Raw genomic sequence first — 14,101 nt, forward strand, 5'->3', positions numbered from 1 at the left:
CGTCGAGCAACAGTTTTGGATAGCCGTCTAGTTGCGGCTATGGATACCATCGATCGTATCAATGAAGAGGAGACAGCTTATGGTTGGGATCTCACCCAATACCCTATACGTAAGAAAACACACGATCAGCTGAAGCCATTCAAAACTTTGTTTGACACTGGACAGGAGTTTATGGAAAAGCACGATGCATGGATGCATTCACAAGTTGGCACTTACGATCCAGATGAAATCGAAACTGATCTGGCAAATATATATCGTGTGATTCAGAAGTTGGAAAAGCAGCTGAGCGATAAACCAGCAACAGCACAATTGATTAAAGATGTGAGTAGATATAAGTAGTAATCTATTAAAAAAATCTATGTGAAGTTAGAACCCTTTACGTTCCCGAACACATCTTTGCAGAGARTAAAAGAAAGATTTACTCATTCGACCAATAAAAAGACAGGCTAGGGTAGTTTTCGTACCGAAGGCCAACCTACTCAAAAGAGTTTAGGCCTATAAATTTCTTCCTGCTAATTTCTTCCTGCTGAAAACGACCAAGAAAATCTGAGAGGTACTCCGCAAGATGGAGTGTTATGGACTTCTAGGGACATTRGTGGTGCATAAACTGGTAAGGAACTTGGACGGCAAAGCCCTAAGGTAGTGGCATATGCGGGCGTCATTGCCATCTTAATAATGGGTACATATCTACAGACCTAGCAGTATTATGACCACCACTCTCAATGCAGTCAAGAATTGGGTATCGCAAGCAAGCAAGCAAGGGTCTGAGGTTGAACCCGGAGAAAACGGATCTACTTGTGTTCACAAGAAAGCACAWAAAAGGGACACAACTCTCAAGGACCGCACTAAGTACTTTGAGGTAGTCTTGGACTGCAAACTGCTTTGGAAGCACAACGTGGAAGAAAGAGTGAGAAAAGCTAGCAATGCTTTATATSCGTGTAGGCAGATACTTGGCTCTCTACCTTTCTTATGCACTGGTGCTACACAGCTAAAGATAAATTCTGCTCTACGATGYGGTAGTATGGTGAACAGGTGAACAGAAATCCGCCTACCAGCCAAAACATAATAGAAAAATAGAAAAGTAAAAAAGATTCAGAGGGTCGCTACCCTGAGCTTTATCGAAAATTCGGCGGGCGGGACTACTGGCTGCAGAAGAATTTACGTATAGAAACTTCGGGCATAGCTTGGCGAGTAACTGGAAAAGGGAATTCAAAAGAGACATAGAAAAAGATGGTCTATACGACGATGTGCACAGATGTATGGTAAACTAAATCAAAATCCGATGGAGCAAGCTATCGGGGTGTAAAAGTGCAAAAATCATGTGCAAACCGGTAGATCGAAAGGGCACAAAATTCTTATTGGCGCTCAATAGAAGATACTGTAGGAACATGATCGGAATACTAACTGGTCACTGTCTGGTGGCGGCACTCGCATGCAGAATGGAGGTGACAGATCGAGAAGATTGCGGGAAATGTATAGAAGAAGATACCAGAGATGCAATGAAGCATCTTTTGGGCACTTGTCTCGCATTGGCAAGACTACGCTTTAAGCATCTSAGGTCTCTACGGTCTGCTMCACTGGAGAAGGTATCGATAGTAAGGGCTTAGAGTCTGTTAAAATGCGTCAAGCGCAGACATCCCAAAGGATGACTACTCTCATAAAGGACCAAAACGGGTCTATGTGTGGGTTGTTGGCCTACCATATTAACTTAACTTATTATAAAATCCTTTGTTAATTCGATAAATTTCAAAAGCAACATTTTGTTGCCTATATGATAATGTGAGTGACATGAAGCAATTGTTCTGATCTGAACTGAGCCAAGTGAACCTGTAGTGTAAGCAGTTTAGATCCTACATACCTAATAAGACAGCACTTAAAATTTCCTAACTTCTCTTAATAAGATTTTGAATGTCATATGTCTTTACAACTAAATATTATATTAACTGAATTCACCCAGATTATAGAGGTTCTAAGAATATATGTCTGTTCAACTTATCAATAGGTTAGAGAACAAATTGAGGAGCTACGCACACATATGCCGATAATAAGCACACTCGGCAATCCCGGCATGAAAGCACGCCACTGGGAGCAAGTATCAGAGATTATTGGTTTCCCTATCAAAGTATCACCAGAATTGACTTTGGAAAAGATCATTGAGTACGGCTTGGAAGAGTATGTGCCTAAATTCGAAGCGATCTCAGAGAGTGCAACCAAAGAGAATAATTTGGAGCGTGCAATGGCGAAAATGGTAGCAGAGTGGCAAGATATGGCATTCACCATTTCGCCCTACAGGTTTGAAAAGCAATATGCCGACTATGAATTAAATAATTAAACAAGATTTATGTTCATTTGTGAGCAGGGATTCCGGCACATTCAAACTTTCTGCAGTGGACGATATACAGATCCTATTGGACGATCAGATAATCAAGACACAGACTATGAAGAGCTCGCCGTACATTAAACCATTTGAGGAGGACATATTGTGAGTATAGAAGGCGGCGTAAAAGTGGTAAACCGAAAGTTTTTTAAAATTTTAAAAAMTTATCAGAAAATGGGAAGCTAAACTGATGTTGTTGCAAGACATTTTGGATGAGTGGTTGCGTGTGCAAGCGACATGGATGTATTTGGAGCCAATTTTCTCTAGTCCCGATATTCAGCAACAAATGCCAGAAGAAGGGCGTAGATTCGCTGCTGTGGATAAGGTGTGTTGCAATACTGTGGCTCCTCACCGGGAATGTAAAACAACTTTTAATTGATGTTTGACCTATTTCGTAGATATGGAAAGAGCTTATGAAGCAGGTGAATTCAGATCCACGAGTAATGGTTGTGGTTGAGATCGATAAGATGAATGAGAAACTGAAGAAAGCTTACGCACTTCTGGAGATAATACAGAAAGGACTCAATGCCGTAAGTGTTTTAAGTAATAGCTTTTTTTTGTGATTCGTGCGACATTTTTTCAATTTTTAGTACTTGGAGAAGAAACGCCTTTACTTCCCACGCTTCTTCTTCCTATCAAACGATGAACTGCTTGAGATACTATCCGAAACTAAAGATCCCACACGCGTACAACCTCATTTGAAGAAATGTTTCGAAGGTATTGCCACAYTGAGCTTTACCGAAGAGCTGGAAGTAACTGCAATGCGTTCATCGGAACGTGAGGAGGTAACCCTAGTCGATATCATTTCCACTGCGAAGGCACGCGGTCAGGTGGAGAAATGGCTGTTGGAGCTGGAGATTGATATGAAGAAAAGCGTACACCTGAAGATAAGTGAGTCATTCTATAGCTACCGGCAGATGGTACGCGAAACTTGGGTACTCTCTTGGCCTGGTCAGTGTGTGCAATCGATTTCGCTTACTTACTGGACACTCGAGATCACTGAGTGCTTYTTTTCGGAGGCGCCCGTACTCAATTTGCGCAAGTATTTGACACTTTGCAAATCGCAGGTAAATTACCTGATTCTAATTTATACAATTACGTACTATACTGGCATAATTATATTAACACACATATCTGCAGATTGCTAAAATTGTTGATCTTGTGCGAGGTCATTTGAATGCGCAGAATAGGATTACGCTGGGAGCTTTGGTGGTATTAGATGTCCACGCACGCGACGTGCTGGCCGAAATTGTAGAAAACGAAGTTTCAGACGCTAATGATTTCCAATGGCTATCTCAAGTGAGACGCTTTTGCTACAGTTTTTATTATGTAAAGTCCTCTATCTTTCTCTGTTTACAGCTCCGTTACTACTGGGAAGACAATAACTTGGACACACGCATGATTAACAGTTCTCTSAAATATGGCTACGAGTACTTGGGGAATACGACACGACTCGTAGTTACACCTCTCACAGATCGCTGTTATCGTACGCTCTTTAGTGCACTAAATTTGCATTTGGGTGGAGCACCCGAAGGACCTGCTGGTACTGGCAAAACCGAGACCACCAAAGATTTGGCTAAAGCCGTGGCCAAACAGTGTGTAGTTTTCAATTGTTCTGATGGRTTAGATTATCTTGCGCTGGGCAAGTTCTTCAAAGGTTTGGCTTCGTGTGGCGCATGGTCGTGCTTTGATGAATTCAATCGTATTGATCTGGAAGTGCTATCTGTTGTGGCCCAACAGATACTCACCATACAACGTGGCATCAATTCGGGTAGCCCTACTTTGGTGTTTGAGGGCACCACACTGACATTGGACCCCACATGTGCGGTCTTTATTACTATGAATCCCGGCTATGCAGGACGTTCAGAGTTGCCGGATAATTTGAAGGTAGTTACTGTTCGCTTGTGTGCGTCGTTAAAATGGAATAAATATCCTTTTCCTTATTCTAAGCTTGCGAAAAGGATATTTGTTCCAATAGTTATTTTCAACACATCGACGAATTCTCGCAACATGTTACTACAGATTATAATAGATTCGTTCACCTGGAGCTAATAGAGATAGATATATGTAGTTTTSAAAATACATGTAAATGATCAGGGTGATAAAAAAAAGTTGATATATGGAAGACTGTTTGATCGTCCGTCCGCCCCTCTCTCTGTGCAAAAGGTTTTATAGGAGCCGATTTCAAAATATGACAATAAGTATGGCATCGGCCAAATTTAAGTGAAATTGTCGGTCTATGAATTACCTCAGCTCCTATATACTGCAATTACCCGTCTGAAGAATAACAAAGTGGCGGGCCGATGGGTTGATGGCCGAGTTATTCAAATACGACGGCGAAGAACTTATAAAAACTTATAAACGATTAGAAAATAAGTGTGCTCTGCTCAATCCATGAAAAAGGACCCTAMATTCTGCGTCAACTACTGTGGCTTAAGGCTGTTTTTGACAGCACGAAAAGGAGATGCCTTTATACCGCTATTTCTCAATTTGGTATCCCCGMAAAACTAATACGGTTGTGTAAACTAATGTTGAGCAATACGGAAAGCTCTGTCCGGATCAGGAAGGACATAAGTTATGTCGTCCGAAACGACAGAAACTCTCTCTGAGAGTATTAGCCTCAGCACCTGCCGGGGGAAGCAGAGAAAGAGAAAAGATCTCCACTCCGTTGRAAAGATCAGGTGGAGAAGGACTCGACTACAYTTGGAATCTCCAATTCGCGCCAAATAGTAAAATAAAATAAAAATTGGCACGCTGTTGTAAACTCGGCTATAACCGGTGTCTTCGATAATAAAAAAAAGATATACTACATACCTACAGGATTTGTCCGGAAAGTATTAGGACTGAGTCGATTTAAAAAATTTATTGAACCAATCGTTACAACTCTTTAAAAGCTTTCAAAATAGGTTCCTTCTTCGTCAATGCAGCGCTGCCARCGTGATTTCTACGCATTGAAGGCATCACAGAAGACATTCTTCGGAATAGCCTTGAGAGCCGAGGTGCATGCTGTTTGGATCCCTATTCATCGGTCTTTTAAGGCAATGAAACAAAAAAAAGTTTGGTCAGGAGGGCGGCTGCGGCCTTGGTTAGGTAGCTGTTTACAAAAGAGGCGGTGTGAGACTTCCATTCGGCTGCGAGGTCTTGTCGTACCCGATTGATCATTCGTTTGGGTCGCTTGAGAACTTCCACGTAAAACTTGGCGTTGACCGTTTGTCCAGGRGGAACAAATTCATGGTGGACGATGTCTTCGATGTCAAAAAAGACAATGAGCATCGTTTTCACTTTGGATTTGCTCATTCATCAGCGACCTCTTCGCGGCCCTCTAAAAAGACCTGGTGCCACCGAAACACACCACTTCTTGCTAAAACAATATCTGGGTAAACCTGCTTGATCATATCAAACGTCTATGTCGCAGATTTACCGAGATTCGTACAGAATTTAATCGCCTACCTCTGCTCTGATGAACGCTTCATTTTAATCTTGTATTACTCACAGAAACTCGTCGCGCGAAAATGTTTGTCCTGACTATTCAGGCGAATAAATCGGCAAATGTTTGAGTTATCAAGCTAAAATACTTGGAAGCATGTTCCCGAATATACTTGAGTAATGTCAAAAGTTAATGCAATTAGCTCCAATCAAATTTTAAACTCGCTTTAGTCACGATGAGACTAAGTCTGTCTTCGCTCCCCTGATATATTTGAATAACATACCAAATCTTATTGTAGCCCATTCACGGTTTCGACCTTACCTTACTTGCTTTTAGTTAATTTCAAACAATTTTGATAACCTTCATGCACACTCATCATTGTAATTTTTTGTAGGCACTATTCCGATCTGTTGCCATGATGGTGCCGGATTATGCTCTTATTTCTGAGATAGAATTGTATTCATATGGCTTCCTCACCGCCAAACCGCTGAGTGTTAAAATAGTGGCCACTTATCGCTTATGTTCAGAGCAATTGAGTACACAATGTCATTACGATTACGGCATGCGTGCTGTTAAATCCGTACTGAAAGCAGCGGGAGCTCTCAAGCTACGTTATCGTGATGAAAATGAAGACATACTAGTGTTGCGCTCTATTAAGGATGTTAATTTACCAAAGTTTCTCAATCAAGATGTGCCGCTGTTTCAAGGTATCACCTCCGATCTGTTTCCTGGTACAGTGTTGCCTGAAGCTGATTACGTCGTATTCAACGAGTGTACGCGAGAAGCTTGCGAAAAGAATAATAAACAATGTACGGACTTCTTTTTGGAAAAAGTTCAACAGGTGAGTGTTCTTCAAATTAATAATCATACTTTATTTTAATCTWATTTCACGCAAGCTTTATGAGATGATTTGCGTGCGTCACGGACTGATGATCGTAGGCCTGCCTTTCGGTGGCAAGACGACTACATATCGTATATTGGCAGAGGCTTTAGAGGGCATGGAGAAAAGGGTAAGTAGCGCACAGTTAAGGGCATTAACTCTTAACATTATTGATATCACGTCCATAGGATGGCAGCGAGAACCGTGCCATATATTCCGTAATGAATCCCAAAGCAATTACAATGGGACAACTCTATGGACAATTTGATGCCGTATCGCACGAGTGGAGTGATGGCGTATTGGCGGTCAATTATCGCCAGTTCGCTATTTCTGATACACCCGATCGCAAGTGGTTGATTTTTGATGGCCCTGTTGATGCTATATGGATTGAAAACATGAATACTGTACTAGATGACAATAAGAAGCTTTGTCTCATGTCTGGTGAAATTATACAACTTTCACCGACTACCAACTTAGTATTCGAGCCAATGGACTTGGAAGTCGCCTCGCCCGCTACAGTATCACGTTGCGGCATGATCTACATGGAGCCTAGTTCCTTGGGTTGGGAACCACTCGTCACTTCATGGAAGAACAGCTTACCACCCTCATTCCACGTTGTGAGTAAACAATTAATCTCTGCGCTTATAATGCGATTTTGTCCACTTTTGCTGTACATTGTACGCAAGGGTGGTTTACTTGAAATCGCACCGACATCTGATACCAATCTCATCGTMTCCATGATGAACATTTTCGAATGTTTCATTGATGACTTCAAAGATGAAAAGTATGTTACAAACTTATCGGATTTGGATTTTCGCGCGCAGATTGAAGGGGTTTTCGTTTTCTCATGCATTTGGTCGCTGGGCGGCGCCTTGGATTCYCGTAGCCGTGAGAAATTTAATATAGTTTTTCGAGCGTTGATGGAGAAAAATTTTCCAGAGCAATTGTATACAGATTTCGGYGTACCAGAAGAATTGTTTGTGCCTGTGTTGACCAAACCATTTATATTTCCAATACCGAAATCTGGGTCTGTATTCGATTATCGTTTCATTAAAGAGGGCAAAGGCAAATGGAAGGCATGGCAAGACGATGTCAACAGCGCACCACCGATACCACGTGACATACCCGTCAATCAAATACTGATTACGACAAATGAAAGTGTGCGTGTTACTGCGGTGTTAGATCTTTTAGTGCGTCACGGGAAGCCTATAATGCTGGTGGGTCCTACCGGCACGGGCAAAAGCTGCTATGCTTTGGATTATATGCTGAAGCGTATGGATGTGAATACTTACAAGCCATTACTAATCAGTTTCTCAGCCCAAACTTCGGCAAATCAGACACAAGATATTATCATGTCGAAGTTAGATAAACGACGAAAGGGTGTCTTTGGACCGCCCTTGAATAAAAAGTTTCTTATATTTGTGGATGATGTGTCAATGCCATTGAAGGAAACCTATGGGGCGCAACCGCCTATAGAGTTGTTACGCATGATGTTAGACCATTGGATGTGGTATGATCGCAAAAATATTGTGCCTATGAAATTGATTGATCTACAGATGATAACCGCRATGGGACCACCTTCAACGGGCAATACAGTTACACCACGTTTTCAACGACATTTCAATGTGATCGCTATCGATGAGTTCAACAATGAGATTCTCAACACGATCTTCAGTAAAATTGTGCTGTGGCATTTGGATACTCGGTAGGTAGTGTTTACGTTAGTTTAATTTTCTTCACATAACGGGGTCATATATTTCCCTGCATATTAATGCAAGGTATAACTTAACTAAATATTTAGTTATCGTGATACAATTTAGTACACTTGCTCCTCAGCATTCTGTGGATATTGTTATTGCATAAAGCCAGAATCGAAGCGTTACAGATCCATTGTGAAAGTGGSAGGAATCGGTCCACTTAAATATAAACCTCTTTGCACTTTATTGTACCGAGCACTTTGAAACTTTCATCTAAAAATGTTCCCAAACATGGGGACGCTTCACGTTATGTAATGTGAAATATGGCATCCATTTGTGGTGTCCCAAGGAAATGGAGTGAGTTTACTTCCAAATAAGAATGCAATGACTCTAGCTTTTCCAAATAAAATTATTTTCGTTTTTATCGCCTATATATCGGTCATAAACTGGTAATTTGGATCAATAGATTTCCCTGGGACCTACTTGGGAATCAAATTTTATCAGTCCGCTTCRTTTTAACATAGATCTTAATTTTTTGTTCACCTAACGGTGGTATGTATCACCTTAAACTATTTGATCTAGGGTTACCTAAATATATACACAAATGATCAAGATGACGAAAGATGTTGAAATCCGGGTGACAGTCTGTCTTTCCGTGCGTCCGTGCATGCTGTAACTTGAGTAAGAATTAAGGGGTGAGCTGAAAATTTTGAAAAAGCAGGCATGGCTCTGCCCTCTAATAGGTTTAATGTACCTATGTGCTAGACAAACAAAGGTACAATAGACAAATTCGCTCCGGACAATTCTAATAAGAATTTTTACCGACAGTGTGAAATTGGATTAAACCGGCTGTTAACCCCGCTCACTCCCCATATAAGTGCACAGTTAAAATCTACTAAAATATAAATAAATAACTAAATAGGCCAGATACTTTTATTTTTAACCACGAGATGGCATGAGTGAGCTTTAAAGGAGCCATTGTCGAAATTTGGCGATGGGCATGGCTTCCATATACCTAATATAAAGATATTCGAACTTTCGGATGATATCGTGTATATCAGCTAATATATGAGATCGGGTTGTACCCGAACTTAGCCCTTCCTTTCATGTTTAATACAAAGTTTTATCAATTTGAAGTAATTTCTGGAGCTTTGATTCTTGCGAGTTGCAAGGGTATAAAATATTCGGTTATATCTCAACTTAGCCCTTCCTTACTTGTTATTAATAAAGTTCTTCAAACTCTTGAAATATTCTACGCGTTTGTAATTCGTACAAATTGCGAAAGTATGGTACGTTCGCGMACTTCCTTAACTCTTCTTTTCAATTCGCAGTGGTTTCTCCAAGGAGTTTGATCCCTGCATTGATGAAATCGTCACAGCTACTTTGAATATTTACAATGAAGCAAAGAAGAATTTGTTACCGACGCCAGCTAAATCACACTATCTCTTTAATTTGCGCGATTTCTCGCGTGTTGTACAAGGTGTACTGCTCTCTGTGCCTGAAGCCACGGAAGATTTGGATTCCATGCGTCGTCTGTGGGTACATGAAGTGATGCGTGTTTATGGCGACCGTTTAGTGGAGGATAGTGATCGTCATTGGCTGTTCGGTGCTATTTGTGAAAAAATCAACAGACATATGAATAGTACACCAGAGATGCTATTCGAGCGGCTTATACCAAAGGACAAAAGATTGACCGAGTCAGATCTACGACGTTTAATCTATTGTGATTTCGCCAATCCAAAGGCGGATAATAAAAATTATATTGAGGTTTTAGATCTTGAAAATTTGCGCAATGTAGTGGAAGCGTACTTGGTTGAATATAATAATATGTCGAAAAAACCGATGAACCTAGTACTCTTCCGCTTCGCGATTGAACACTTATCGAGAATATGTCGCATAATAAAGCAGCCACGTAGTCATGCTCTACTSATCGGAGTCGGCGGCTCCGGACGTCAGAGCTTAACTCGTTTGGCTTCGCATATATGCGACTATGAACTCTTTCAAGTCGAAATTACGCGCTTATATGGACCSAATGAATGGCATGAGGATATTAAAAATATCTTGCGGAGAGTTGGCGCATCGGAGATGCATGCTGTATTCTTGTTCACTGATGTACAGGTGGGCGCACTAAAATRTGATTTATAATATTTGTATTCTTTATTATGAACCACAAGTTTATTTCTACGAAATAATGCTGGTTTTGGGAAAACATTTTACGGCATAGATAAAAGACGAATCCTTTTTGGAGGACGTAAATAATTTGCTGAATTCTGGTGAAGTGCCAAATTTGTTCACCAATGAGGAAAAAATTGAAGTGGTCGAAAAAATGGCTCAGATCGACAAGCAACGGGACAAATCTATGCAAACCGACGGAAGTCCAGTGGCACTATTCAACTTCTTCGTTACGGTAACTGCAATATCGTGAAATTTATGCACAAAAACGCTTTCTTATTATAACAATTTATTTTGCAGACCTGTCGCGATCAGCTGCACATAGTGCTCGCAATGTCTCCCATTGGCGATGCTTTGCGCATGCGCATACGCAAATTTCCTTCTATTGTCAATTGTTGCACAATCGATTGGTTCCAACCTTGGCCAGAAGATGCTTTACTGGCTGTGTCGACGCGGTTTTTGGCTAGTGAAGATCTCTCCGATTTGGAACGCAAGACGGCTATTGATATGTGTATGGAATTCCACACTTCAACGCAGAATTTGTCMGAAGTATTTGCACTGCGTTTAAAACGTTACAACTATGTAACGCCTACATCCTATCTAGAGTTAATACAAACCTTTAAGGCRTTGTTGAATCAGAAGAGAACGTAAGTGAATGATTTTTCGTTTGAAACCCTATTCTAATAGTAATGTTTGCGGCCTTTTTGCCTCCGCGGAGCTTACTTCCAGCGACATCTTCTCCGCGCATATAGGCCCGAGGGACTTCCAGATCACTGCAGGGTCTTTCAGAAGTGACAGCCACCAAGTACATCTGCTACTTCTCTGAAGTGCGGTTTCTTTTAGACAACTGACTGTTAGCTCCGTGTTCGTCTTTGGAGTGCATAAACTGCCTAGCATTAGTATTACCATATCAATCTATGGGCCTTGCTCAGCAAGCGTTGGTCTTGGTCCAGTTCTTTAAGGGTTGCGTAAGCCTTTTGCCCCTGAGTGGGACGTAAAAGGTACATAAACYTCTTGATCTTGACCTCCTCCTCTGTCCAGCTTTCGTCAGAATAAGTTTGAATCATATTGTTTGYCATAGTTTCTACAAATCCGGCGAATTGACATCTAAATAAGTTGCTGCAGGCTCTATTCGCTTTGTCGATATGCGATGGCCTTTTGATCCATCCTTAAGAGTTCTAGGTATTACAACAGACAGGTGTAGCTGGCTAAGTGGGATTATTCCTGGCCGCATGAAAAATCAGCCTACCTTACCTAACCTATTGTTTTTTACCACGTGAACCTTTGAAGTTGATATTTTTCAAGTCATTTATTGGTATGAGATCATAGCTTAACCTATTCAAAATGGAGTGAACAGTTAACTTCAAGGGAAATTTGCTCACTTTTCCAGCTCCGACACTCAAGCTGATCCTTGCTTATTTAAATTGCATTTGATTTGATTTTGGTTTCTTTACACAGGACCATTTTGACTAATAAAAATCGATATTTAACTGGGATATCTCAGCTCGACATCGCAGCTCAGCAAGTCGGTGTGATGCAAGAAGAGTTGCAAGCCTTGGAACCMAAACTGAAGGAAGCCTCAGAGATAGTAAGTGAAACTTCTTGTTGTAAATGATTACAGCTTACCAAAGTTAAATCTTTCCTTTTTTTAGGTGGCTGTGCAAGTGGCAAAAGTAACCGCCGATAGCAAGATTGCCGCTGAACAGCGTGAATTAGTGAAGGAGGATGAAAAAGTGGCCACTGAGCAAGCCGGCAAAGCACAAGCGATCAAAGACGAATGCGACGCTAAATTGAGTGAAGCACTGCCGATATTGAATGCAGCCTTAGCAGCTCTAAATACCTTAACCACAGCCGACATTGCTGTGGTGAAGACCATGAAGAGTCCGCCGATTGGTGTGCGCATTGTCATGGAGGCTGTCTGTATATTGAAAGAAGTGAAACCGGATAAGGTGCCAAACCCTTCGGGTTTAGGAACGATAGAAGACTACTGGGGYGCATCGAAGCGTGTTCTGAGCGACATTAAATTCCTCGACAGTTTAATTAATTTCGATAAAGATAATATACCACCGCAAGTGATGCAAAAATTGGCGCAGCGTGTGTTGAGTAATGAAGCTTTCGATCCGGATAAAGTCAAATCGGCATCAACAGCTTGCGAGGGTCTATGCCGTTGGGTAATTGCATTGACCAAATACGATGTGGTAGCGAAAGTGGTGGCRCCGAAAAAAATCGCTTTGGCAGCAGCCGAAGCGGAATATAATGTAAGTTCGTCTTGCTTTCATACTACGACCCAATAGTGAATGAGTGAATAATGTTCCTTCCGTTTTCATTTATGTTACACGCAGGCCGCCATGAAGTTACTGAATGAAAAATTGGCGCAATTGGCACGTGTTGAAGCCAATTTGGCAGCTATTCAAAAGAAGCTAGACGAAGAGTTGGCGCAATATGCGTAAGTAATCATTTTCTGTGCGGAAAAAAGACCACAAGACTTGCAATGTGACTTGGTCTTAATGTGAATTTATAAACTTTATATGTGCAGCATTCTTCAAGGCCAACATGAAGCTTGTACCAAAAAGTTGCAACGTGCGCAAGAATTGATATCTGGTTTGGGTGGCGAACGCACCCGTTGGTTGGACACGGCCAGAAACTTGGGTCGCGTATACAATTCCTTAACTGGCGATGTGCTGATAGCATCTGGTGTCGTTGCCTATYTAGGCCCCTTYACCATTGACTATCGCGTGGGACAGATTCACAAATGGGTGAATAAGGTTGCMTCCTATGGTGTGGTATGCAGCGCAGATTTCTCCTTGGCCGTCGTTTTGGGCGAAGCTGTTGAGATACGTGAATGGAATATTTGTGGATTGCCCACCGATGCATTTTCTGTCGAGAGCGCCATCATTTTGAAGTAAGTTCCAATTAAAAATTTATACTTCCCAAGTTATTAGAAGTTTAATATTATTATATAATTGTTATGACTTAAATCTTTCGAAAGCCGTATTCATGCCTATGAAAGTGTGAAAGTTTTAAATATATACTGCCCAAGTTATTAGAAGTTTAATATTATTATATAATTGTTATGACTTAAATCTTTCGAAAGCCGKWTTCATGGCTATGAAAGTGTGAAAGTTTTAAACGAACTTTAGATATTTATTATCTTGTAATTGATGTCTTAACTTTATCCTAAGCCTTATCTAAGTAGGAAATAAACTAGAATACATTGAGTATGATGTACCCGTTTCTTATTGTGGTCCCATGTATTTAACGGAACCAACGTCTAGACTGAAATGCACAGTACACATGGCTTGGAATTTGCTGTATTCCATGAAAAAGCCTTTCTAACGGTTGTTTTTTTTAGACGTGTTGTCTTTAATGAATCTATATTTTTTCGAGGTTGATCTTTTGACGCCTGTTACTTTWTTTATACGTAGTTTTTTGTAAATTGTGCAAATTTATTACCAAACTAATGGTTAGGTTCGCTCGATGCATCGCGCGCTGCCTTTCATATTTCATCTACATGATCGTTCAGCAGAGTCGGTAACTCGAACTAACAT

At 40.9% G+C, this 14,101-nt stretch overlaps 1 protein-coding gene across 1 annotated transcript in view; it reads left to right on the forward strand.

Annotated features, from left to right (window-relative positions):
* Positions 1–14,101, forward strand: part of LOC108970956 (dynein heavy chain 7, axonemal) — a 45,890-nt gene that overhangs the window by 8,301 nt on the left and 23,488 nt on the right. The window contains exons 8-25 of the mRNA XM_018936697.1: positions 1–321; positions 2,003–2,292; positions 2,360–2,482; positions 2,549–2,702; positions 2,776–2,907; positions 2,968–3,444; positions 3,518–3,676; positions 3,737–4,264; positions 6,199–6,645; positions 6,701–6,814; positions 6,873–8,389; positions 9,713–10,499; positions 10,606–10,788; positions 10,854–11,200; positions 12,012–12,141; positions 12,206–12,811; positions 12,896–12,999; positions 13,090–13,455. Coding sequence (XP_018792242.1) covers positions 1–321; positions 2,003–2,292; positions 2,360–2,482; positions 2,549–2,702; positions 2,776–2,907; positions 2,968–3,444; positions 3,518–3,676; positions 3,737–4,264; positions 6,199–6,645; positions 6,701–6,814; positions 6,873–8,389; positions 9,713–10,499; positions 10,606–10,788; positions 10,854–11,200; positions 12,012–12,141; positions 12,206–12,811; positions 12,896–12,999; positions 13,090–13,455 — 6,785 coding nt within the window. The remainder of the gene's footprint in view (positions 322–2,002; positions 2,293–2,359; positions 2,483–2,548; positions 2,703–2,775; positions 2,908–2,967; positions 3,445–3,517; positions 3,677–3,736; positions 4,265–6,198; positions 6,646–6,700; positions 6,815–6,872; positions 8,390–9,712; positions 10,500–10,605; positions 10,789–10,853; positions 11,201–12,011; positions 12,142–12,205; positions 12,812–12,895; positions 13,000–13,089; positions 13,456–14,101) is intronic.

This window comes from Bactrocera latifrons, unplaced genomic scaffold, assembly GCF_001853355.1.
Source record: "Bactrocera latifrons isolate USDA-ARS-PBARC rearing strain unplaced genomic scaffold, ASM185335v1 scaffold_318, whole genome shotgun sequence".
Classification (NCBI taxonomy): domain Eukaryota; kingdom Metazoa; phylum Arthropoda; class Insecta; order Diptera; family Tephritidae; genus Bactrocera; species Bactrocera latifrons.